The 26985-nt window shown below is 44.9% G+C and overlaps 1 protein-coding gene across 1 annotated transcript in view; it reads left to right on the top strand.

The window, feature by feature from the left end:
* The first annotated feature begins 482 nt into the window (after positions 1-482).
* The window catches only part of LOC116980022 (mucin-5AC-like), a 110303-nt gene continuing 83800 nt past the window's right edge, over positions 483-26985 (top strand). Inside the window, exon 1 of the mRNA XM_033032092.1 lies at positions 483-679. Coding sequence (XP_032887983.1) covers positions 601-679 — 79 coding nt within the window. The 5' untranslated portion in view covers positions 483-600. The remainder of the gene's footprint in view (positions 680-26985) is intronic.

Raw genomic sequence — 26985 nt, 5'->3', positions numbered from 1 at the left:
GCTCATGTCGTGCATGCGTGCTGGACGGGTTCTTCACGTAGTCAATCACGTGACTCCAAATGAAAATTACTGTCTTCAATGCCTACCAGCTCCAACTTTCCATACATTTGCAGAACCCACTTATGCACCAATAAGGTACACTTATTGGTCGTAAAAAGGTTTTGGAGATTTTTACATGAGAGTTTTTTTAAATATTAACACAATAAGAGTTAGTCAATAAATGACCCAAGGTACTTAGGATTTAAATTCAACGCTTCCTCCACAGAAGAATATTTAAAAAATTAATTTCCTGTAATTTAAAGAAAAAATAATACTGAGAAGTTCTATTACTAAACATGCACCCTTATATATAGTGAATCATCGGAACTGTAGCTACATAATAAAATAACACAAATTCAGTGGGAAGTCAGACCTTTAATTAAATTCACCAATTAAATGTGTGTTTAACTAACCCGGAAGTTAGCCCGTAAACATTCCTAAGAGCGGTGGAATGTTGGCTGAAGGCTGAAACGGATTAGAAATCAAATCTTATACCTTCTGACAGTCTTCTCAGACTGCAAGCTCGTTCTGTATTCAAAACGCAAGGAAGAAAACAAACAAATGGCGAATGCAGCTCTCTGGATTTACTGCTTTCTCTTATTGCTCATGAGTGACCTACTTCACGGACAGACTACACCAGGTAAACACATCTCCAACCATTATCACCATGGTTATTAAGTACGAGAATTACTTCTGTAACTATAATATTAAGCCAACTTATTTCCTGCTGAAGATAAATCGGAATTGCGTCCGATATAATTTAACATATCACTTTTTGTGGATAGTGTAATTTTTATTGATTAAGTCTCAGGTCAATTAGCGATCTCTAAACTTTGGCTGTACCGAATAATCCCAATGCAGTGAAACTGCATCCAGCTTCGATGAGCGGGAATGTATTAATTGTCAGACACCTTTTTTTAAAGTGTATTTCATAATGATTTGATTGAGATCCTGTGAGCTGACCAAAGAATGATAACTTAGGTATTGTTTTTCTTTGTGATATGTATAATAACTAATCGTTCACGGCAACGATTTAGTGAACCCATCCGATCAAAAGGATCCCGCGACAGCAGGTGGATTACTAACGACATTTTATCTGCAAAGTTTGCAAGGTCAAGAAATCAGACATGCAGAATAGAGTGTTCAAAAGGGAACTGCAGATGCTGGAATATCGAAGGTACACAAAATTGCTGGAGGAACTCAGCGGGTGCAGCAGCATCTATGGAGCGAAGGAAATAGGCGACGTTTCGGGCCGAAACCCTTCTTCAGACTGATGTTTCGGCCCGAAACGTCGCCTATTTCCTTCGCTCCATAGATGCTGCTGCACCCGCTGAGTTCCTCCAGCAATTTTGTGTACATGCAGAATAGAGTGCTCGGCACGGTGGTGTAGCGGTTGTATCTCTAAACTAAAAGTACTAAAACTGAAATAGAATTCAATTTAATGAACATAGATAGTTATGTTAATCAAAAATCTTTGTGAAAATAGATTGTCTGGGTCTTGACTCTTGAGGGATAGTGGGACATGAGATTTTTACTTGGTGATTGAATCTAACTGTGCCACGTTTTTGCACAAACCAATTTCAATGACAAATGAAATGACACTGAAATTCAGGGATTCAGCAAATCGCACGGAGTCTGCGATTTTCATTCGGGGCTCTCTGTAATTTGCTGCATTATTACACTGGTAACATGGGTCGTAGATGTGATGGCTATTGCTGTGGGTCACACATTTACATGTTACCTTCGAATGACATGTTATTTCTACTTACGTGATGCTTCAGCATGTATTAAAAGGTGTCGGTCTGAACCAATCCCAGGCAAACGGCAGGAAGCCAGCCAGTATCTTTGGCCAGAACCCATCCCTGAGCATAACCAGCCAGTGCTTCCACACCTCAAAAAAAATTTCCTTAAATGAAATCCCAATTTCCTGGAATTTGATGGTATTTCCTGATATTTTCAAAAATGCTTCCAGCGTGCTATGTTAGTTTTTTTTCGTGGGCACACGTTGACAACACAAAGAAGAACAAGGCAAAATAGATCTATGTGACTACACCGTATCTGCTTGCTTTTGTTACTCACTTGTACAATGTTATGTTAGGCAGCTTGTGTTGCCTCCAACAGCTTTCTTGTTTCTTTTTTAAAATCTGCTCTCATGTGTCTCTGCTCTCTCTCCCTCCCTCTCTCCCTCCCTCCCTCTCTCTCCCTCCCTCCCTCTCTCTCTCCCTCCCTCTCTCTCCCTCCCTCCTGTCCCCTCCTGTCCCTCCCTGTCCCTCTCTCCCTCTCTCTCTCTCCCCCTCGCCTCCTCTCTATCTCCCCCTCCCTCCCATTTCCCTCCCTCCCTCCCTCTCTCTCTCTCTTCCTCTCTCTCTTCCCATTCCCTTTTTCTCTCCCCCTCTCTTATTCCCTCCCTCGCTCTCTCCCTCTCTCCCTCTCTCCCTCATTCTCCCTCCCTCATTCTCCCTCTCTACCTCCCTCCTTCTCCCTCTCGCCCTCCCTCCTTCCCTCTCTCCCTCCCTCTCTCCCTCCCTCCCTCTCTCCCTATCTCCCTCCCTCTCTCCTTTCTCTATCCCTCCCTCTCTCCTTCCCTCTCTCCTTCCCTCTCCTCCCTCTCTCCCTCCCTCTCTCCCTCCCTCTCTCGTTCCCTCTCTTCCTCCCTCTCTCCACCCCTCCCACTCCCCCTCTCTCCTTCTCTCCACCCCTCCCTCTCACCACCCCTCTCTCGCCCACCCACCGTTCTGTAAAATCAAGGCCAATCCCAATGTAACTGCAATCCCACCGCCCACTGTTAACTTTTCACCACTAGGCTTATCCAGAATTCTACCACTGAATGAAAAATAATCAAAGGCTCAACTTCCACTGAGAAAGAGAATTCCAAAGACTTATTGTTTTATGAGAATTTTTCCGAACAGTCTATGACCCATAGTGCTGCGGCCATAGCACTATATTTAAAGCCCATAGCGCTGCAGCCGTAGCGCTATATTTAGAACCCATAGCGCTGCAGCGGATAGCTCTTTGTTTAAATTCCCACGATTTAAACTAACAGCGCTCTGTTTAAACCTCTGAGCGCCAAACGGGCAGTGCTGTGTGGATTACCTCTCCACTCCTTCATGGGCCAGATGCGGAAATTTCCCGAAATTTCCTGAAATTATTCCATTTCCCTAAAATTACCCGAAGACAACCAGAATGTCCCGAATTTCAGGTAATTTCCTTCAAAGTAGAAACAAAGTAGTCTCCAGCAGATCCTTTTACTGACCTAATCCTATCCACCGATAGTGGCGCTGACCATCATTCCCAAAACACTGATCATACGTTCCAAGCAACAATCCCATGGCTTCAGCTTTTTTTGGAAACCAAACCCCATAGTGTACAGAAAAGGACGGTGTCAGCTTTGCAATTAAGGACATGTTTGTCACTCAATTTATGGAGCTTTATGTAGTTTTAAATGAACCCTTTCTAACTATTATACAAAGTGCTGGAAGAACTCAGCAGTCCAGGCAGTATCTATGAAGGGAACGGACAGGCGATGTATCAGTTGGGACCTTCTTCAGACTGAAGGAGAGCCCTGATCTGAAAAGCTTGCCTGTCCATTCCATAGATGTTGTCTGACCCATTGAGTTCATCAGCACTTTGTGTTTTGCTTAAGTTTCCAGCATCTGTAGTTCTTTGTGTAACTCTTTATGACTCTTCATTTTGATGTCAGCATAATCAGTCTGCAGATAACATCAGCACACAAGCCTGAATGCTTGAAGCTGATGTGCACGAAATGAAACAAATTTGCTCCGATTTTGGCCATGTCTTGACAAACATCTTTGAGAAAGAGATTTTTAATGCTAGAGCTGGAATGAACATGATCTGTGGAATTGCAACATTGGCAAAGAAAGAGTGGCGAAAGGCCAACTCCAACAACATGCTTCTTCTGAGAAATGTGTAGTACATGGTCTGGTTATTGTAACTGTCTTCTTTAGATAGAATCAGAGTAAGATGACCTGGAGACCCCTTTGCTCCAAGCACTATCACCTTTTTGAGTGTGAGAAGAGAAAATGATACATCTCCAGCATAAAGTCAATGAGAGTTGGACAGATCCATGTCCCATTACATCCAGCATGATGGTTCAAATGGACTTTAGCCTTAGTAAACAAGGAAAATCAACGAGAAAGGAATTCAAAACCAAATCATCTTGAGACAAGTGCCTCGAGAGATTTTCTGTCATGGTTTAGGATTCTGAAACTTTCTGGAAGCTTTCTGGAAGTCTAAATTTCTCTGAGCATGTGCTGGCTAGATCACCCACAATCTGGGAAAGGAAAGTCCATTGTGAGGGATTCAACAAATTCTCATGCCAAAAGAGGAAACAGTGATTTCATTAACTCAAGGCTAAGGCTCAAAGGAAGATTTGTATCTTTATGTTGGCTAGAAAAGTCCAAGATAATCAAACTAAAGAAGTGTCCCGAACGGGTACGTCATCCATCCTTTTTCACCAGAGATGCCGCCAGACCCGCTGAGTTCCTCCAGCACTTTGTGTCTATCTTTGGTTTAAACTAGCATCTGCAGTGCTTTGTTAATCCCCGTGGCGCCAGCAAGTGGCTGCCTCACCAATGTTTTTGTTATTTTAAGTACGCGTTAAAGAGTATAACCATATAACAATTACAGCACGGAAACAGGCCATCTCGACCCATCTAGTCCATGCCGAACACGTATTCTCCCCTAGTCCCATATACCTGCGCTCAGACCATAACCCTCCATTCCTTTCCCGTCCATATAACTATCCAATTTATTTTTAAATGATAAAAACGAACCTGCCTCCACCACCTTCACTGGAAGCTCATTCCACACAGCCACCACTCTCTGAGTAAAGAAGTTCCCCCTCATGTCACCCCTAAACTTCTGTCCCTTAATTCTCAAGTCATGTCCCCTTGTTTGAATCTTCCCTACTCTCAGTGGGAAAAGCTTATCCACGTCAACTCTGTCTATCCCTCTCATCATTTTAAAGACCTCTATCAAGTCCCCCCTATGTTCTAGTCTTCCTTGGTTTGTTTTATGTTGGGGGGGGGGGAGGCTGGGGGAAACTTTTTTCAATCTCTTACCTCGATGGAGATGTGATTTTTTTTTTCCATATCGTATATCCGTCCCCACTGCGGCCTAACATCGTGGAGTGGCGAGGCCTTTCCTGGAGACCGACCCGGTGCTTCAACCGCGGGCGCAGTGCAGACTTATCATCGTGGAGCTTGCGATCCCTTTACCGGGGATCGACTGTGGAGAGCTCCAACCGCTGGCCTGTGGACTTTAACATCGTGGAGCCCGCAGTCCCTGGTTAGAGACCGATTCGGGAACTCCAAACCACGAAGAGTTTCAACCGTCCCGATGCGGGAGTTTCGATCACCCCGACACGAGGGCTTCGGATCACCGGCTGCGGAATCTTTGATCACCCCAATTGCGGATGGTTCGACAGCCCCGACCGCGGGAAAATAAAGAGGGAGAAGATTTCACTTTATTACCTTCCATCACTGTGAGGGATGTTACGACCCACTGTGGTGGATGTTTATGTTAACTTTCATTTTATGTTGGTGTGTGTCTCGTTGCTTTTCACTTAGTGTGGCTGTATGGTAACTCAAATTTCACTGTACCTTAATTGGTACATGTGACAATAAACTGACCTTAACCTTGAAACCTTGTTTTTACCAGAATCCTGCTTTCTGCTGACAGGAACATTTTCATAGCTTCAATTATGACTCAAGATTCTGTGATTCCACAGCACCCTAGGACAAGGATACGTTGGGACTCCTTAGAGCAGCGTTTCTGAACCGGGGTTCCCTGGAACGCTAGGGTTCCGCGAGAGGTCGCTAGGTGTTCCGAGAGAAATAGTGATAAATAGGCTAATCATATATAAATGCATTTTTGAGTCATTTTTGTGTTTAATTTCATATTCGTAATTTTATTATACACATATGGCATATTTAGTGACTTACTCGAGTACAGACGCATGCACAGTCTCCTGGTGTGCAGGTACAGTCCCTCATTCACCAGTTATCACCAGTTATTCCCTAGTGGCGGCGCGGCTCTGGCTGCAGCGGCTCTCCGGCAGTCCTGTTTGTTTTGTGTTTTTGGGTTGTTTATTTTCGTTTTGGTTAGTCTAGTTTTGGTTTTTAGTTTGTGTTTTGGGGGGGGGGGGGTTGAAACGGGGCTTGCTGTCTCTCCCTGCGGGGGAATGCGACTTTTTTGTCGTATTCCCCTTCTCTGCCTCCGTCTGCGCTGAGGCCTAATGGCGGAGCTGGCGACCTCGAGGCTCAGGAGGCAGAGCCCGCCAGGACTCGCACTGAGCTCGCTCCCGTGAGGACGGCCCGGCTCGGGGCTGGAACAGGGCTTTCGTGAGGGGCTGTGACGGCCGGCCCGAGGAAGGAACGGTGCTCCCGTCGGAGTGGCCGAGCTCGGGGAGGTACGGCGTTCCCAGCCCGAGGGAGGAGCGGCGCCCGGTCGGGGCGGCCCAGCCCGAGGGAAAAGGGGCGCCCGGTCGGGGCGGCCCAGCCCGAGGGAGGAGCGGCGCCCAGTCGGGGCGGCCTGGCGCGAGGGAGGAGCGGCGGCCTGGCGCGAGGCTGAGACGGTGGCAGTACTCACGTGAGGGCGATCCGGCTCGGGGCTGGAACGATGCTCCGGGGGCTTGCACGGTGTTCTGGTGGCGGTGGCCTGAGACCGGGGTTCGGCCGCGGGCCAGCGGATGCGTCAGCAGGTCTGGTGAGCGGCAGCTTCGACCACCCCGGGCCGCGGTGTTTGAGCCGCGGGACAGGTTTTAACATCGCCCGGGGGGTATCGCCTCAGCGCAGAAGGAGAAGAGGAGGGAAGAGACTGCAGCCCTAAGACTTTTGCCTCCATCACAGTGAGCAGATGTTGGGTGTACTCACTGTGGTGGATGTTAATATGTGTTTATTGTTGTTTTTTATTGTATTGTATTGTATGTATGACTGCTTCAATTTCGTTCAGACTTCGGTCTGGATGACAATAAAAGGCTATCTAATTATGTTTGCCTTATGTTCTTTATGTTTATGAAAGCGAAAGAAAGATTAATAAAGATATATAATAATTTTTATGCAGAGGTTCCCTGAGATGAAAATTAATTCAAGGGTTCCGCAAGGGTAAAAAGGTTGGGAAACGCTGCCTTGGGGAAAGCAAATCCATCAACACCAGGTGCACTCAGTACATCAAGACCCTCCGGAACTGCGAGAGCTTGCTTTTGTTAAAACTATCCCTCATGGCTTTCTTTCTTTCAAAGAGCTTTCAAAGATATTTCAGAGATTGCTTTGATCAGTACTCCATACCATCCTAGAGGAAGTAAGATGAATTAAATGCACATACTGAACCACACCCTCCAGAGACACAGCAAACCAGCAAACATCTACACGGCCAGGTAAAGGACTGGAACACAAAAGCCACCCACATTTTAAATCTGATATTGAGGACATTCCAAAGGACTTGAGAAATGAAAATATTGTTACTGACTTTAAGAAAGGGGACAAGTCATCCTGCGGAATTTATTGAGGCATTGCCTCGTTCTCTGCCTCTCTCACTTTGTGAGGTGCCCCCTTGAACTGGCTGCTTTCCAAAATTTCACTTTCTAATGGGCCTGTTCCACTTGGCGATTTTATTTTGGCGACTGCCGGCATCATTGACTGACGTATCAGGTCACCGAAAACTTCGCTGCGTGATGCGTTGTGATGCGTCGTGATGCGTCGTGACATTTGGCTCGCGGTGTTTTTTCAATTGTCGCAACATTTTTTTTGTCGCCGCTGGATTTTGAAATGTTCAAAATCTTTTGGCGACACTGATATGAAGCCGGCAGTCACCGAAAAAAAATCGCCAAGTGGGTCAGGCCCTTAAGGCTTCATCAAGATCAGGTGGCTTTGCAATGACCCTGAGACAGATCATGTTACCTGCTAATTGTACCATTAAACATGCAGATAGTTGCACCAGGTGAATAGACAGGGAGAGGTGGTGCACCATGTCAGGTGATGTTTGCTTCTGTCAGTGCAGCATTGGAGACTGAATCAGCAAAAGGCCAGGAAAGGAGCCATGAATAAAGATTTCCACGCAATGATTAGCGTAAGCAACGTCAGCTAATGGCAGCACATGGTAACCAAAAATTGTTGTGCTGAAGGGGTGTTAGTGAGTGAGCTGCAAAAATAACTGGAGAGGAACGTGACCGTTGACTCTATTTACACCTCACGCTGCCTTGGCAAGGCCAGCAGCATAATCAAGGATGAGTCGCATCCTAGCCACTCCCTCTTCTCCCCTCTTCCATCAGGCAAAAGGTATAGAAGTGTGAAAACGTACACCTGTAGATTCAGGGACAGTTTCTTCCCAGCAGCGGAATCATCCTACCACAACAAGTGAGCAGTGCTGAACTATCTACCTCTTTGGTGACCCTTGGGCTATTCTTAATTGGACCTTGCTGGCTTTACCTTGCACTAAACGTTATTCCCTTATCATGTATCTATAACTCTGAAAATGGCTCGGTTGTAATCATGTATTGTCGTTCTGCTGACTGGTTAGCACGCAACAAAAGCTTTTCACTGTACCTCGGTTCACGTGACAATAAACTAAACTGAACTGAACGTGCCCAGGCAGCTAGCAAAGTTGAAAGCTATGCATTGCAAATTCCAATACTACAAATTAAGCAGCAAAGTGGTCCAGCATGTAGAGCTGTTACCCCACAGCTCCATCAACTGCTTTTGACCTTGACCCATGGCATGACAATGTAATTTTCCCCCAGTGCTCCCCCATTTTCTCCCTGTAGTTTCCTCCCACTGAAAGAGTTTTAGAACTGAAAGGGTTAAGGGTGTATGGGCACAGGAACAGCTCATGCAGGAAATAAATGAAAACAAGATAAAATGCTGTCAATAGCTGAAATTGCAATGTCATGCATGACAGAAGAAACAGATTCAGGTGTTGGGACTAAAAAGACAAGATGCCCGATTGCTAAGTCAGACCACACAGAAAGCCAAGTCTGATCCAGACAAGATAATAACTGGTGGAGGAATGTGCTGAGAAATGTACTGACAGTGTGATTAACTACCCATGAATAATCGGATATAAATGTAGTCTGTGCACAATACAATTGAGTGGGACCACAAGGGACAACAGGTACGTGACCATACTCGTGGTTGCTCTCCCACTCCTACATGCGTAATAAAAAGGAATTGTTACTGTAGTGTATTTTGGGTACTTGGAACTGACTCAAAAGAACTCTCAGATACAGGAGTAAACTAACAAGCTTCTTTATTCCAGGACGCCACCATGAGTCTCCTCCAGCGCATGCGTCCCCTCGCACAAGACATAACATATGCTAATTACATTATATACATTACACTGCTCCCCCTTTAACTTGGAGGCAGGTTACACCATTTACATTATATACATTACACTGCTCCCCCTTTAGCTTGGAGGCGAATAACACGACTCATCTTTCTAATCACTCTAGCTCTACCTGTATCTCTGCCTCTTCCCTTTTTAAATATTCTAATCTAATTTGCAGATTTCTTCCTGTTCTTGAAATTCTGCTAAAGTTAACATTTCCTCTGTTTCTGTTCCTTATTTGTAGGTGGGACCTGACACATGACTGCAGGTTTTCGTTTTTCAGTCGCTCTCTGTCGCTCAATTTCTTGGCGCTACGTATTTATCTGCTCTTGGTGTATAATGACATTCTGCAATGCATAAACATTTGTCCATTGCTCAGTGAAGGAAGCTCCATGCTGGACTATACTGAAGTGTCCTAATCACATTCGGTCCTGCATACTTTTGTCTCGACCGACAAGCCTCTCTTCTTTAGACTTTTCTGTTAACAGCTTTTTGCTCATCGTCACACATTTATTTAACCGTTCTTTGCAACGTTTAAGCCTTTTCTGCTGTTCGTCTATTTGTCTTCTTAAATCACCTTTCTGGTTATTCATCAAGAAGTAGGACCTATATTGTCCTTGCAATACAGCAGTGGCTTTGATTTGCGCTCTGTATATTTCTCTTACTACATAAGCACGGTAGTGATACTGCACTACAACTGCTGTATAAATCGGTTTGAGGAAGTCTCTCCTATATCGTTTAAGCCTTTTGTATCGTTTCAGCCTTTTCTGTTGTGCATCTATTTGTCTCCTTAGGCCTTTCCTATACCAACTCATACGGAGTACTGACTGCACTTTTACAGTAGCTCTCTTTTGCTTGACCCACTGCCTAACCACCATATTCTTGTAGGCAGTCTGAATGGTAATAGTTGCATCCCTCATTGACTGATATTGCACAAACTGGGAATGCCCTATTTTACATGCTTTGTACCATCTCTGGATCGAAATGACTGCTTGTCGCATAGCTCTGTACCGTACCCTTAATCGGTAACCACGGTATGCAGCTTGCAGAGTGACTACAGCTGCCTTTTGCATCAAGAAATGCTTTCTTGTAATGCACATTCTTATGAATGACTTAATACAGCGTGCTGCCTTGGTTTTCTCTACCAATACTCTGGCTTTGATCCCGCGGTATAAGGCCTGAATACAAACCACTGCTTCTCTCAAACTCTTATACTGTCTCACTTGGACATCTCTTATCTGGCATGCTCTGTATCGTTGTGTTTTAGTGTAACAATTCACCTAAAACTTATACAAAGACTATTCAGCTTGAGGAATTTGACAAAAGGAAAACTCAGTCTAAAATGAGTAACAATCCGAAGGACGACATCTTGCCACGTAGACACAACATAGAGATAGCCTGACAAAACTCGCCGACTTGTACAGCTGATGTTTTAAATGCAGTCCCCGGCTTAGAGGGATCTGTAGGCCTCTCCTGTCCAGCTCGCAAACAACTACGACACAACTCCGTATCTACAGTTTAAACTGTTAAACAATCCTGCGTGCTGCAAAACAGTCCTGTGGGTGAGTTCACAAACTCTATCCCATGCTCGTCGCCAATTGTAGTGTATTTTGGGTACTTGGAACTGACTCAAAAGAACTCTCAGATACAGGAGTAAACTAACAAGCTTCTTTATTCCAGGACGCCACCATGAGTCTCCTCCAGCGCATGCGTCCCCTCGCACAAGACATAACATATGCTAATTACATTATATACATTACAGTTACATTCTTAAAGTGACTGATGTAGTTTGTTGTCTGATAGTGCGGATAGAACTTTAACACCACGGCTCAGAGATTTGCAGGTTGGCCACTGTAAATCGCCTCTCATATACAGTTGAATAGTGGAATTTGGGAGAGTTGCTGGTAATGTAGGGATAATGAAATGGGATAATGTTGGATCAATTTAATTAGATGCTTTCCTTCTTGGCCCTTGCAGTGTAATTTACAGTTATGATCCACCATGGCCAAATAATATGCAACACTAGGGTTTCTGTCATAAAATTGGGAATGCCTTTTGTCTTTGATCCTGAAGTTTGTAAATTCACGGCAGATTATGAAAACATAGATCCAATGTTCTCCTGGTCTTATTTGTGGTCCTGGGTTGATAAAGTAACAAGTGAGAAAGGCAAATTGCACTTTGGAATTTACTGCTCTTAGTTCAAAATGGTTAGTTTATTGTCACGTGTACCGAGGTACAATGAAAAACCTTTGTTGCGTCCAAACTAGTCAGCGGAAAGACAATGCATGATTACAATCAAGCCATTCGCAATGTACAGATAAGAAGTATTGTTAACAATTGCATAGGATGTTGGTGATAATGCATCTTGATATGTACCGTTTCCATTCCCTTATTTTAAAATGGATACATTGGAACTTGGAGCAGTCCATAAAAGATTCACAAAGCTAATTTCTGGGATGAGAGAATTGCCAAATCACGAAAAGGGGCAAGAGTCAAGTCTGGAGTATTTATTGTCATTGGTACCAACAATGGAACAGTAAAATCCACACTTGTAGCAGTTTAACAGGCCTGTAAACACATTCTACTCAGATAAATATAATGATCATAAATTCAATCAATTTATAACCATAACACTAGTGCAAAAAAACCCAGACTGTTGTGGAACTAAAGATATACGGTCCATATTAGTTCATAGTTGAGGTTAATATTGTGTAATGACTGATGTTTGTTGGGATGAAGCTATTCTTGAACCTGGTGGTCATGGTTTTCAGGCTCCTGTACCTCCTTCCTGTAGGACAAATGTTTAAGAAGGAACTGCAGATGCTGGAAAATCGAAGGTAGACAAAAATGCTGGAGAAATTCAGCAGGTGAGGCAGCATCTATGGAGCGAAGGAAATAGGCAAAGTTTCGGGTCGAGACCCTTCTTCTGAATACCCAAAACGTTGCCTATTTCCTTTTGCCAAAGCACTCTTTGCTTTGAGCTCTATTATATTTTTTGTAGCTCTTACCAACATTCAGTGAACTCACTTAAAGTCATAGAGTTATGCAACACTGTACCAGGCCCTTCAATCTAGCCTGTCCTTACACCCATCTACACTACTCCTATTCACCCTTCATTGGGTCCATAGCCTTCTGTGCTTTGGTGATTCAAGTACTTGCCTAAGTATTCTTAGATGTCATTAAGTATTTGCCACGTGGACATAATCCTTTCAAACTAGTGTGCTTAGTATGCTTAGCAATATTCTTCTACATTTCTATCTTGTTTTGGTCTTTTGTGTCAGACATTTTCAAATAAATCAAAGGAGAGCCTTATTTCTTTTAAGGGATTTGTCAGGTTGTGTTACACTTCCTGTCACTTCTAAGTTGTTTACAGGTGGATATCATGTGAATTTGTTTCATTTAAATATGTTGACATTCTGTCAGCAATTATCGTGTACTATTCAGCATTATAATCTTAAACTTGTTCTGCATGTTTACCATGTAATTCCACTGCATACGCAGGGTGGGCATCTCGTAATGCATTCCCAGCACAGATAAGAATATATTGCCTCTCTGTGGAGAAGCAAACTCAGACAACCACTACATTAAACACTTGGGGTTCATTGTTGTTTTCTGACTTTACATTGACTGCCTCATGTCAAACCCTAGCCAGGATCTGAGTGTAGTAAATTATTCTTGCTATTGAGGGAGTGCAGCGTAGGTTCACCAGGTTAATTCCCAGGATGGCGGGACTAACATACAGTGCATTCAGAAAGTATTCAGACCCCTTCACTTTTTCCACATTTTGTTATGTTACAGCCTTATTCTAAAATTGATTAAATTCTTTTTTTTTTATCATCAATCTACACACAATACCCCATAATAAAAAAGTGAAAACCCTTCTCCCTCGAATGCTCAGTTTGGCCAGGCGGCCAGCTCTATGAAGAGTTCAGGTGGTTCCAAAGCTTCTATTTAAGGATGACGGAGGCCACTGTGCTCTTCGGGACCTGCAATGCTGCAGAAATCGTTTTATACCCTTCCCCAGATCTGTGTCTCGACACAATCCTGTCTCGGAGGTCTACAGACAATTCCTTCATCTTCATGGCTTGGTTTATGCTCTGACAAGCACTGTCAACTGTGGGACCTTATATAGACAGGTGTGTGCCTTTCCAGATCATGTCCAATCAATTTAATTTACCACTGGTGGACTCCAATCAAGTTGTAGAAACATTTCAAGGATAATCAATGGAAACAGGGTGAATCTAAACTCAATTTTGAGTGTCATAGCAAAGGGTCTGAATACTTATGTAAATGTGATATTTCAGTTATTTATTTTTAATTACTTTGCAAAAATGTCTAAACCTGTTTTCACTTCTTCATTCAGGGGTATTGTGTGTAGATTGATGATTAAAAAAAAAGAATTTCAACCATTTTGAAATAAGGCTGTAACGTAACAAAATGTGGAAAAAGTGAAGGCGTCTGAATACATTCTGAACGCATTGTCTGATGAAAGAATGGATCAACTGGGTTTATATTCACTGGAATTTAGAAGGATGAGAGGACACCTTACAGAAACATGTAAGGGATTGTACAGGCTAGATGCAGGAAAAATGTTCCCGATGTTGGGGGAGTCCAGAACCAGGGGTTACAGTTTAAGAATAAGGGGTAGGCCATTTAGGACTGAGATGAGGAAAAATGTATTCACCCAGAGAGTTGTGAATCTGTGGAATTCTCTGCCACAGAAGACAATGGAGGCCAATTCACTGAATGTATTCAAGAGAGAGTTGGATATAGCTCTTCGGGTTAACGTAATCAAGGGATATGGGGAGAAAGAAGGAACGGGGTACTGATTTTGGATGATCAGCCATGATCATATTGAATGGCGGTGCTGGCTTGAAGGGCTGAATGGCCTACTCCTACACCTTGTTTCTATGTTTCTGAACACACTTCAAGGACACTGAACATAAATGCTTTGTTTTACTCGTCCTCCATTCCTTTACATCCTGGCAACATTCATCAACTTGCCGTAGATTTTCATAGTATCCATCTCACTGCCCTCTTCTTCAAATGTATTTGTTTATCCATCATCTCTCTTTAGTTTGCCTGAGGAAAAGCAGATTATGCGATGGCAGTTACTGCTTTGAAGAAGCATTATGTGGTGCAAACAAATGCTACATTTCAACGACATGTATTCCGGCAAACGACACAGAGAGAGGGGGAAAGCATTGCGCAGTTTGTCGCAAGATTGCTTCAAGTTTCGGAGGGTTGCAACTGTGGAGCTGAGTTGGAGGATCTGACACCTCAGAATGGATAAGGTCCAACATGCTCAACCAGCAGCCTTTCTATCTCTACATTTAGCCAATCTGTGCCATAGCTTTCATTCATTTGTTTTATATCACTGTCTATGTATCTCATTTCCCTTTCCCCTGACTCAGTCTGAAGAAGGGTCTCGACCCAAAATCCCAACTACTATATTCCTTTTCTCCAGAGATGCTGCCTGACCTGCTGAGTTGCTCCACATTTTGTGTCTATCCTCTCTTGGTAACAAAGATGTTTTGTCCCCTGTTAATTCCTATGGATTCTACATTGCCCAACAAAGCCAATGTGGGACCTGCAGTATGCCTCAGTGGGCAGGACTTGCTTTGTTTAGCTAGCAGATGGGTCAATCAGGAGGCGATGTATTTCTTCAACCATTTATGCCAGACTTCTGTGTATATTCTAGACAAATGGAGATTCTCAATGCCAGACTTCATACTGTGGGGTCACAGGTCAGGGCTTCACAAAAGATTTTGTTGGTGTTACACAAAATCAAGGAGGTTTTGAGAACATCCCTGAATATGTCTCTCTGTTCACCTGGAAATATCTTACTAGGACAGAGCTTGCAGTAGAATGTCTATTTTGGGAGTGTGGCTTATGTTGTGTAATGAGACCCATACACAGAAGTAATCTCATAGTCTTTATTGTAACACAAGGCGAGGAAACATTACATGCTATCCTCTCCGTGGTCAGCAACTAGTCTGGCAATGAGATAATGACGTGTTATGTTAATAGTCCAGGGTAGGGATGAAGATCAGGACTGGACTTCATATGGAATGTGCAGCATGCATAATATGCGTGGCGATAGATATAGTAATGGCAGACTAATATGGTTAATCTACATCCTTCCTCTAAAGGAATTAACCCATAATAAAATAGATATGATAATCGCATGCAAAATATATGTACCACTGATTACATATGGTAAGTATAAGTAAGCTGAAGGGAAAAACACCAAAGGCCGTTCAAATGTAATCCTGATACTTTGGGTTTGGCCTGCAGGTGCGACCTGCACATGAACGGTACAGTCCTGCATTTCCTCCCTTCCCCGGAGATGAGATCGGTGGCAGAACAGGTGCAGGAGAATGAAGCAGCATCCCCGGCGATGAAACTGGAGATCTTGGCAGAGGTCGAGGTGGCGTGATCATGGGCGATCGTAGATCATGATGGGGCCGGTGCTGTTGGATGGGGATGGAAGTATGCTTGTGTGGTCGGGATGGTACAGACGTAGTGCTGGTTCATTCACAGGCAGGATGTGCTGTCTATTACGTCTGTAGGTGCCGCCGTCAGCATTGACCAGATATGAACCTGGTTTAGGAGCAGTTCCCGGTATTACACCGAGACGGTCGTGACCCTTTTCTGTTTGCAGACGGACCACTTGTCCCTTAGCTAGTGGTGGAAGTGGTCAGCTCGTTTTGTCGTAACATCGAACGTCTCATTTTTGTTGTAGCTGTGGGATCGCTCCATCACTTGTTTGGCTCTCCTGACAGCACGTTCAGCCAGCCCGTATGACTGTGGGTATTCGGGGCTGCTGGTGATATGACGAAAGTTCCAGTGTGTAGCAAAGTCTTTGAAGTACTGACTGGTAAATTGACTTCCGTTGTCGGAAAGTAGTTGATAGGGAGCCCCGTGGACAGAGAAGTGGCGTGCCAGCTTCTGGACTACTGCTGTGGGGCTACGTAGATCAATTTCAAACCATCCGGAGTACGAGTCGACTAGAATCAGGTATTGTTTGCCATGCCAATCAAAAATGTCAGTTGTCACAGTGGACCATGGGAGGTCAGGAACCAGGTGTGAGAGAAGTGGCTGCTTCTGTTGGCGTGGTGCCAAACCGCACAGGACTCGACCTTCTCACGTCTATAATCAGTCATTCCAGGCCAGAAAAACATGCTTTTCGCTTGTAGACTAGTTGCCTCTGTGCCTGGATGTCCCCCATGGACGACATCAAAGTATTTGTTGTGTATGGAGGCAGGAATTACAGCATTGTGGCACTTTACGATAATGTCATCTTGTAGTACTAGTTCGTCACGAATGGAGAAGGGCCAAATTGAGAGCGGTAGTCTGTATTGCTTGTCCGGCCACCTGTGCTATATGGGTAGGGATGAAGATCTGGACTGGACTTCATATGGAATGTGCAGCATGCATAATATTTATGGTGGTAGATATAGTAATGGCAGACTAATATGGTTATTCTACAGCTTGTGAATGACTTGACCTTGCAAGTAGGATCTCAATTCAGGGATTAATGGCTGGAGAAAGGATCTGTCATTGAGCTTTGTGCGGGGTTTGTGGTGTGGATCTTCAAACATTTTTTCCTTTAGCATATGTTGTGCTGGCGTACTGAAGGCTGTAGTGAATTTCCAAGCATCTTTGGACAAGCAAGCAGATTTAACGGGGCAAAATGCTAGGAGATGATGGATATCCATTTCGTACTCAGCTCATACCTACTACCATAAACCCAATCAACAATGCGCTATGTGCCAATTGGATATATGCCATTGGCTTCCTGAAGATGTGTGTCATGTGTTTGGACAAGTAGTGCAGCAATGTCCAGATGACTGGCACATTGCATGGCAGCAGTAACAGGCCTATGCTTCGTAACATTGGGGGCAGGTGGAACTTCAACGGATAATGACATGGTGCCCATGTGCTTTGGCTCTGCGCACAGCCTGATGCAGTGCACACGAACATGGCCATCAAGATGAGGGTAACATTAGGCACGCTTTTGCCCCCATCGTCTGTGAACTTGCATAGTGACCCATTGGACCCGGTCCATCTTTCATCCTAGATGAACTAGAAGACAGTCCGGATAATCACCAAGGCAGAGGAGTGTTGGGCAGGCCACTCCTGGCCAACTATAGAAGTACCGAGAGCATCTCAACCCTGGTGACCATATTTTTGCTGGTTATCGAGAGGGAGTGCTGCTTCTACAGACACTATTTTTGTTTGACCTTGGCTATCCCCAAGGATTTAGAGTCCATTATTAAGAAGGGGATTTCTGAGTACTTAGAAGCATGTGAGAAAATAGGCTGAAGTCAGCATGGTTTTGTAAAGGGGAGATCTTGTCTGACAAATCTGTTGGAATTCTTTGAGGAAGTAAATAGCAGGATAGACAAAGGAGAGTCAGTGGATGTTACAGTACGTACTTGGATTTTCAGAAGGCCTTTGATAAGATGCCGCACTTGAGGCTGTTAAACAAGACGAGAGCCCGTGGTATTAGAGGTAAGATATTAGCATGGATAGAAGATTGGCTTAAAGCAAAGAATGGGAATTAAGGGGGCTTTTTCATGTTGGCTGCTGGTGACTAATAGTATTCCGCAAGGGTCAGAATTGGACATGCTGCTTTCCAGGTTGTATATTAATTCAAGTTTGCAGAGATACGAAGATAGGTGGAGAGACAGGTAGTGTAGAGGAAGCAGGGAGTCTGCAGAAGGACTTAGACAGGTTGGGAGAGTGGGCACAAAAAGTAAGAGATGGAATACAGTGCAGCATTGGAGTCATGCATGTTGGCAATAGGAATTGAATTGAATTGAATACATTTTATTAGCCAAGTATGTATATATACAAGGAATTTGCCTTGGTGCTTTGCTTGCAAGTAACAACACGATATACAGTAGACAATTAAAAATAAAACATTATAATTTAAACATGTGAAGAATGAAATAAAATACCAGAGCATAAGGAGGCTACAGACTATTGGCTGTTAAGTAGAGCTACTGCTCATGGAAACAAGCTGTTTTTATATCTGGCTGTGGTGGATTTAACAGTCTTCCAGAGGGAAGTGCTTCAAAGAGTTTGTGGCCAGGGTGAGAGGGGTCGGAGATGATCTTACCCACTCGCTTCCTGGCCCTTGCAGTGTACAGCTCGTCAATGGGGGGAAGTTTGCAGCCGACAACCTTCTCGGCTGATCGAATGATGCGCTGCAGCCTCCAGATGTCATGTTTGGTGGCTGAGCCAAACCAGACCAAGATGGAGAAGATGAGGACAGACTCTATCATGGCAGTATAAAACTGGACCATTATTGCCTATGGCAGATGGTGTTTTCTCAGCTGCCGCAGAAAGTACATCCTCTGTAGGGACTTTTTGACTGTGGAGTCGATGGTGGCCTCCCATTTAAGGTCCCTGGAGATGATGGTTCCAAGGAACTTAAATGACTCCACATATGTGACTGTGGTGTTGTTGGTGGTGAGTGGGGGGAGGGGAGGGGGATCTCTCTTAAAGTCTACAATCAATTCCACCCTCTTAAGAGCATGGAGCTCCAGGTTGTTGCGATGGCACCAGGACAACAGCTTTGTCACTTCCTGTCTGTAGGCAGATTCCTCCCCATCCTGGATCAGTCCAATCAGGGTTGTGTCATCCGAAAACTTGAGAAGCTTGACAGAGGAATCTGTGGAGGTGCAGTCATTGGTGTAGGGAGAGTAGAGGAGAGGGGAGAGTACGCAGCCTTGCGGTACTCCAATGCTGAGGGTCAGCAGGTCCGAGATGTGCTTTCCTAGTCTCACGTGCTGCTTCCTGTCAGTCAGGAAGTTGGTGATCTACTGACAGAGGGGTTTAGGCACAGTCAACTGGGAGAGTTTGGAGTGTAGTAGCTCTGGCACAATGGTGTTGAATGCAGAGCTAAAATAGTAAGATTAAACGAGAACTTACCAGTTTGAAGTTTGATCTTTATTTTATGAGGAGTTACGATGAGGGATTACGTGAAGAGCCCGCCAGCCCGCATGCGCGTCAATCTTCAAAGCAGCAGTGTGAAATCACAGATAACAGTTGTTGAACTGAATATAGTAAGATTCGAGAAACTAGAACTACCAGCTGACCTTTATGAGAGACGGTTGGGAGCAGAGGGCACGTAATCCCTCATCGTAACTCGTCATAGAATAAAGATCAAACTTCAAACTGGTAAATTCTCGTTTAATCTTACTATTTTACTTCGGAGTCACGTGAGTGACTACGTGAAGATTTCAAAGCTCTGTGATTTCATGCCGTGGACACGAGTCCATGCGTCACACACTGCATCAATTGACCAGGGATGAGTGAAATTTACTAAAGCATGACATCGATTTTAAACATGCTGATGCTTTTTAATGACGAAATGATAATCATAGTAATCCCACTCATCCAGGAGGAATTATAAAACAGAACCTAAAAATAGAGTTGGCAAATACCCCCGGTCTGACAATGGGTTTGTTATAACACATTTGGAAAATCGCTTGTTTGACCATCCTGCAACCGCTAGGATGTGGTCCAGCGAAACATCCATAACCCTCGCTGCTGATGTTGTTGCACCCCTGGTGGAGTGAGATTTGAAAACATCAGTGTTCACTCCTGCACAAGCCAAAACCCGTTTTAATCACCTGGGGATGGTCTATACTGATACCTACGTATGAGTTTTTTTGTAACTAACAAACATTGCTAGTTCAGAGCCTCTAAGGATCTAGGTGACATAATGAATGTTGTAGATGTGTGACCACACACACAACCAAAAGTCCATGGGGTATGCCATGAAACTAGTTTGAGACCTGATGCCCTCGGTCTACTCTGCAAGACTAAGTCATGAACATAAAGTATCATATTATTTGCAGATGTAACCATCCTGTCCAGTCGTAGCTTATGCAACGACTGGACCCGTTGCGCTGAACCCAGCGCCATGAGGATAACCACTTTGTAAGTGATTTGACCGAGGACAGGGATGTAGCTGGAGCCCACCGGCGATGCAGCGTCAGCAGGACATTAACATCCCATATCTCCGAGTACCTGGGCCTGGGGGAATTTGAGTTGAAGATACCCTTCATAAATCTGGATATCAGAGGTCGAGACCTGACAGCGTGGTGTCCCGACCCCAGCAGGAAGTATGACGACAAGGCACTTCTGACACAATTTATAGCACTATAACTCCATCTCTCATGAAATATAGCTTTGAGAGGAATTCCAAGACATCAGTTATATGTACCGTGTCATACAATATGTTGGACTGTAAACAGAACACTTCCCATTCCTTGATATAGGAGATGTACTGTTTCTTGGTACTATCTCTTCAGGCCGCAGTGATTACATCCACCGTATAACCTGACAGTCCGTACACCAGGAAAGGTCTTCTCATAGTCTGCAAACCAACAATTTGATTCGCTCATGCAGAGGATGGTTCTCCCCAGACACGGGGTGAACCAGCAGATTTCTGCGTTTGGGAACAGCCATAAAAGGCTTTGTTATTATTCCCAGTATGAGTGGACCCATGGCTGTGTAGGCCAGTCAGGCACTATCAAAAGCCTGAGGCGGGGCTTGCTGGATTTTAAGCATGCACCGACTGATGAGGCAAAATGGAGGAAAGACATAAAGAACATTCCTCCCCAGTGTAGCGAGAATGCATCCATCGCCACTGCCCCTGAGAATGGCCGCCATGCCAGATATTTTTGCAACTGGTAATTGAGACTAGATGCAAACAAATCGATATTTGGTGTTCCATCGAGACGTGCCTGCGGGCTGGCGGGCTCTTCATGTAGTCACTCACGTAAATCCGAAGTACAATCCACAATCAAAGTCCTTGCATAGTGCTTGCCCCGGGTGGTCTAGGTGCTGGAGAATGAAGTGCAGGCCTAGGTTGACTGCATCATCCACTGGTCTATTTGCCCTGTATGCAGGGGCTCCAGCAGGGTGTTTGTGATATTTTTCAGGTGGGTCAGCATGTCTTTCAAGGGTCTTGATGATTACAGAGGTCAGTGTGACAGGCCTGTAGTCATTGAGACCAGTAAGCCTAGGCTTTTTTAGCGTACGGGAACAATAGTGGAGACTTTGAAGCAGACAGAGAGTGCAGGTTTGCAGGGACCGATTGAAAATGTCTGTGTAGACTGGTGCCAGTTGTTCGGCACAGAGCTTGAGGGTAGAGGGGGAAACATTGTCCGGTCCTGGTGATTTCCGGCTTTTTGTTCTCCTGAATAGCTTTTCCATCTCCTCAATTGCTAATGTTAACGATAGAGAAATGGCCAGACTGATGTTGGGCAGCAAGGAGGGGGTGGGTAGTGGACGAGGGCCCAGTCTTTGCAGACTGGAGTCAGGCTCCAAGTGGGTGTGAAGTGATGATTGGGGAGGAGCAGGTGGGGAAGGGTCCAATCTTAGCAGACTGGAGTCAGGCTCCAAGTGGGTGTGAAGTGATGATTGGGGAGGAGCAGGTGGGGAGGGAAGGGGGTTCTGGTAGCCCTTATTGTCTCCTCCCATTCTCTGCCCTCCCTCAGCCCTCTGGCTCCTCCTCTTCCTTTCTTCTTCCCCCCCCCCACCCTCACCCTACATCAGTCTGAAGAAGGGTTTCGGCCCGAAACATTGCCTATTTCCTTTGCTCCATAGATGCTGCCGCACCCGCTGAGTTTCTCCAGTACTTTTGTCTACCTTCGATTTTCCAGCATCTGCAGTTCCTTCTTAAACAAGGGGGTACCGGGGTTATGTTTCTGCCTAACAAACCTGCAGTAGAACTCGTTCAGGTGTAGACTATTTTCTAAATGGAGAGAGAATTCAGAAATCGGAGTTGTAAAGGAACTTGGGAGTGCAGGTGTAGGATTCCCAAAATGTTAATTTGCAAGTTGAATCGGTAATAAGGAAAGCAAATGCAATGCTAGCATTCATTTTGAGAGGATTAGAATATCAAAACAGGATAGTATTGTAGAGGCATTGTAATGCATTTGGAGTATTGGAGTGCATTTGGATGTTGTGAGCAGTTCTGTGCTTCATATCTGAGGAAGTACATATCTTTAGAAAGGAGATGAGGAGGAATTTATTTCGTCAGAAAGTGGTGAATCTGTGGAATTCATTGCCAGAGACAGCTATGCAGGCCAAGTATGTGGGTATTTTTAAGGCAGAGGTTCTTAATTAGTAAGCATATTAAAAGTTACGGCAAGAAGGCAGGAGAATGGAGTTGAGAGGGAAAGATAGATCAGCCATGATTGATTGGCGGAGTAGACTTGATGGGCTGAATGACCCAATTCTGATCCTATGACATGACAAATTCTGAATTTTTTTATGGCATGCTTCAGCCACTCTGCACCAGATCCCCAACACCTTCAGGTAGTCTGACCGGATAGTGAAGGGGATGGAAGATCGGTTGGGCGAGTTGCTGAAGAGCATGGCCTCGCTCTTCCTGACATTTACTGTGGCTCCTGATCACAATCAAACTGGTTGCAAACGCTGATCAATCAGTTTAATGTTGGTAGGCGGCCATGGTGGCACAGTGGTAGAGTTGCTGCTTTACAGCACTTGCAGTGCCAGAGACCTGGGTTCAATCCCGACTATGGGTGCTGTCTGTATGGAGTTTGTACGTTTTCCCTGTGACTGTGTGGGTTTTCTCCGAGATCTGTGGATTCCTCCCACACTCCAAAGACGTACAGGTATGTAGGTTAAGTGGCTTGGTTTAGATTTAGTTTAGAGATACAGCACGGAAACAGGCCCTTCGGCCCACCGGGTGTGCGGCCACCAGCGATCCCTGCACATTAACACTATCCTAGGAACAATTTATACTGAACTAAACTAATCTGCGGATGGACCATGGACCAGAAGAAGCCAACATGGTCATTGTACAAGGAAGCTTTGATTTAAGTGCCCCCATTGTCTGGCAATGTCGATCCGCATCTGCTCACTTCCTTCCTGATGGATTCAGCAAAGAGCTCTACACAGCACACAAACAAGTCACGGGAGAGTACTGGCTACTGCGAAGGGTAACAATAAACCAGTATTGAACGTATGGTATGTGGCTATCTGTTGAAGCTGATGCTTCAGGTGACTCTGTCAGGAATGTGGAGTGGCAGCAATGATAGCTGGAGGGAAGTGCAGAGGAAAAATACTGTAAGATGGGTGCATGCTGAAATAAGTTAGCCTGAGGAGAGATGTAATGGAGTAGGCTTCACAAAGCACGGTGGATACTTTTAACAGTGAAAAAGACTGAATTCTGTAAACTGATGCTGTTGTGTCATAAATTGTTAAACTCATCCTGGGAAATTCTCTGACAATTCTCTGATAATTATCAGACAATACTTGCTGAATTCTCTTGTGCAACCTTCTTGTGATTTACACAAAATATGATGCAATCAGTTTGTCATCACATTGAAACCGATACTCCAGATTACCTTCCTTGTTATGATTCAAATTATACGTTAACTCTTTCTCTGCTCTCCATTCTTGCGAGTTCTTATGCCGTTAAGAACTATCTCAATGATCAGATACGGTTTTTTTCGGTTTAATACTGTCTTGGCCTGTTCAACAACTTAAACACTTATTGGACTAAAATGGGCAAGTATAAAATTATGAGTAAAATCTGTCAGGTAAGATAACAACATGGAGATGTCCCTAATAGAGAAGAGCAATACTTGAGAAATGAGGCTGGGAAAATTGGTGAAGTGTCACCGCATCCAAGCTGGCATATCAGGTTGAGAGGGGAAAGGCTACAGAAGATTCCTACTCTACCTACCTGCTCTACGTACCTGATCTATGTACCTGCTCTACCTAACCACACTACCTATCTGCACTATGTTCCTGCACTACCTACAGGCACTACCTATCTGCACTACCTACCTGCACTACCTACCTGCACTACCTACCTGCTCTACCTACCTGCTCTAGCTACCTGTTCTAGCTACCTTGTACTACCTACCTGCACTATCTACCTGCACACAGTGGTCCACCTGGTGGCCACCTGTTGCTATGCTGGTATCATATTCCTTGTGGTGCTTCCAGACATGTTATCAATAACGTGATTTCAGCATTGTGGACATTCGGTACAGGATCCATGCTTAGCTCCTACCACAATCTAAAGTCTCTGAAATACTCACCTGTTTCTACTCACCAGTTGCCCTCCCTGCCACGCATCACTTTCATATTGATGTCCGTAGCAGCTCTGCTGCTGGTTTCCGTGAAGTAGTGCAGTCTGACAGCTAGATCCATCTCCCTAGTTGCTGCCACCAAACGCCAGCCCTGCTCAGCCGCCTGCTCAATAATACTGTACGTGGGCTGCTGCGTCCTGCTCTTTCTCCCTCACTAGAGCCACCACTGTGGCCCCTGTGCAGATTTCCACTGCATCTATCTCCTGGTTGCCACCTCTCCCAAGCGAGTTGTCCTCCATAACCACTGCCACTGACTACAATATCATTGACGATCTTCAGACTGACTGAATAATATTAATAATAATAATGGATGGGATTTATATAGCACCTTTCTAATACTCAAGGCGCTTTACATCGCATTATTCATTCACTCCTCAGTCATACTCGGTGGTGGTAAGCTACTTCTGTAGCCACAGCTGCCCTGGGGCAGACTGACAGGAAGCAGTGGCTGCCAATCTGCGCCTACGGCCCCTCCGACCACCACCAATCACTCACACACATTCACACACAGGCGAAGGTGGGTGAAGTGTCTTTCCCAAGGACACAACGACAGTATGCACTCCAAGCGGGATTCGAACCGGCTACCTTCCGATCGCCAGCCGAACACTTAGCCCATTGTGCCATCTGTCGTCCCGACTGAAGAAAGCTCTCGACCCGAAACGTCACCCATTCCTTCCCTCCAGAGATGCTGCCTGTCCCGCTGAGTACTCCAGCATTGTATTAGTAAACAGCCATTTCCAACATGCTGATGGAAGGAAGGTCAGTTATAAAGGAGCTTAAAGCGGCCTTTTCACGGGGCGACTTGACGCAAGAGTTAACCAGAGTTTAACATCGTGGGAATCTCGTGCGATAACAGTACAGCATTCGTGGTCCACCGTGGACACCGTAGCGCTAACGGCAGGTAATCGTGTATCTTGGTCACTCGGGAGAAAATTCAAGAAAGTTTGAATTTCTCCAAGAGTGACTTGTACACTTGTGGTTGAGCATTGCAACATTGTATGAACATAGTGGCCAGTGCGATATCCGTAATAACTCCTGCGGGTACCATGGGAACTCCTGCGAACGGTGAACCCGGAAGCTGGACAGAGGGGACAGAAGGTGAGTAAAAATTGTCTTCTGTGGGATTGAATTTAAAAAATAAATAAAAATAAAGATTTGCATCCGCATATGGACATCAACTTATTCATGAGTTATGTTAATGAGATTCAAGAAAATAACTTTAATCTTTAAAAGGGACTTTAAAAGGGACTTTACTGAAAGGTTGCGCATTTTTATGGTCCGTGAGAAATTTTTCACATGTACTTCTTTGAGAGATACAGCTCGGAGTCCTCGCCGACTAGCGATCGATGCCTTTCCGAAGCAGGGTCCGGAACGCTACCAATCAATGTTCTCCAGAGACCCGTGTAAGGAGTGAACTGCACATGCTGGTTTAAACCGAAGACAGACACAAAACGCTGGAGTAACTCAGCGAGTCAAGCAGCATCTCTGGAGAAAAATAGCTGATGTTTCGGGACGAGACACATCTTCAGACACAATTCCGATTAGGATGTCTGAAGAAGGGTTCTGATTCGAATCGCCACCTATTCTTTTTCTCCAGAGATATCGAGACCCTTCTGATATGCTGCCTGTCCCGCTGAGCTACATGTTGTGTCTATCTTCGTTTTAATCCAGCATCTGCAGTTCCTTCCTGGCCAAACCCGATTGAAAGATGAGAGGCTGTGCGATAGAACACTGGGTGTGACAAGGATCAGGCTTCAGTAAGCAAAGTAAAGAGAGGTGGCAACGTTATGGAAATGAAGCGGGTAACCCGAGTGATGGCGAGACGGTATCCTCTAATGTGTCGGAAAGAAGTGTAGATGTTGGTTTGCGCCGATGATAGACACAGTAATACTGGAGACAGACATAAAATACTGGACGGGCAGCATCTGGATAAAAGGAATGGGTGACGTTTCGGGACGAGACTCTGAAGAAGGGTCTCGAACCGAAACGTCACACATTCCTTCTCTCCAGAGGTGCTGCCCGTCCCGCTGTGTTACTCCAGCATTTCGTGTGTATCTTCCGTATGCTCTGTGATGGTCATCTCGGAGTCAAGTGGCAACTCTGGTCTGTAGACACGAGGATCTGCAGATGCAGGAATCACGAGCAAAACACAGAGCGTTGGACGAGCCTGACCCTTTGAGTTCCTCCATCACTTTGTGTTGAAGTCAGGTCTGGACATTGCTTGGCTCAGTCTCAGGCGCCGGCTAACTAGGAAGGTCGAGTCAAAGTCCAGCACTAACACTCAAGAAATAACGTTTGCGGCCTGATGTTCCCAATATTTAATTGAAATCATTAATAAAGTAAATGAATAGATACCGGTCTAATCAGTATCTACGGGATTGGACAGGCTAAGTGCAGGAAGAATGTTCCCGATGTTGGGGGAGTCCAGAACCTGGGTCACAGTTTTACAGTC

This window comes from Amblyraja radiata, chromosome 13 (genome assembly GCF_010909765.2).
Source record: "Amblyraja radiata isolate CabotCenter1 chromosome 13, sAmbRad1.1.pri, whole genome shotgun sequence".
NCBI lineage: Eukaryota > Metazoa > Chordata > Chondrichthyes > Rajiformes > Rajidae > Amblyraja > Amblyraja radiata.
Note: the sequence above shows the minus strand (reverse complement) of the source record. Positions and strands in the feature narration are given on the sequence as shown.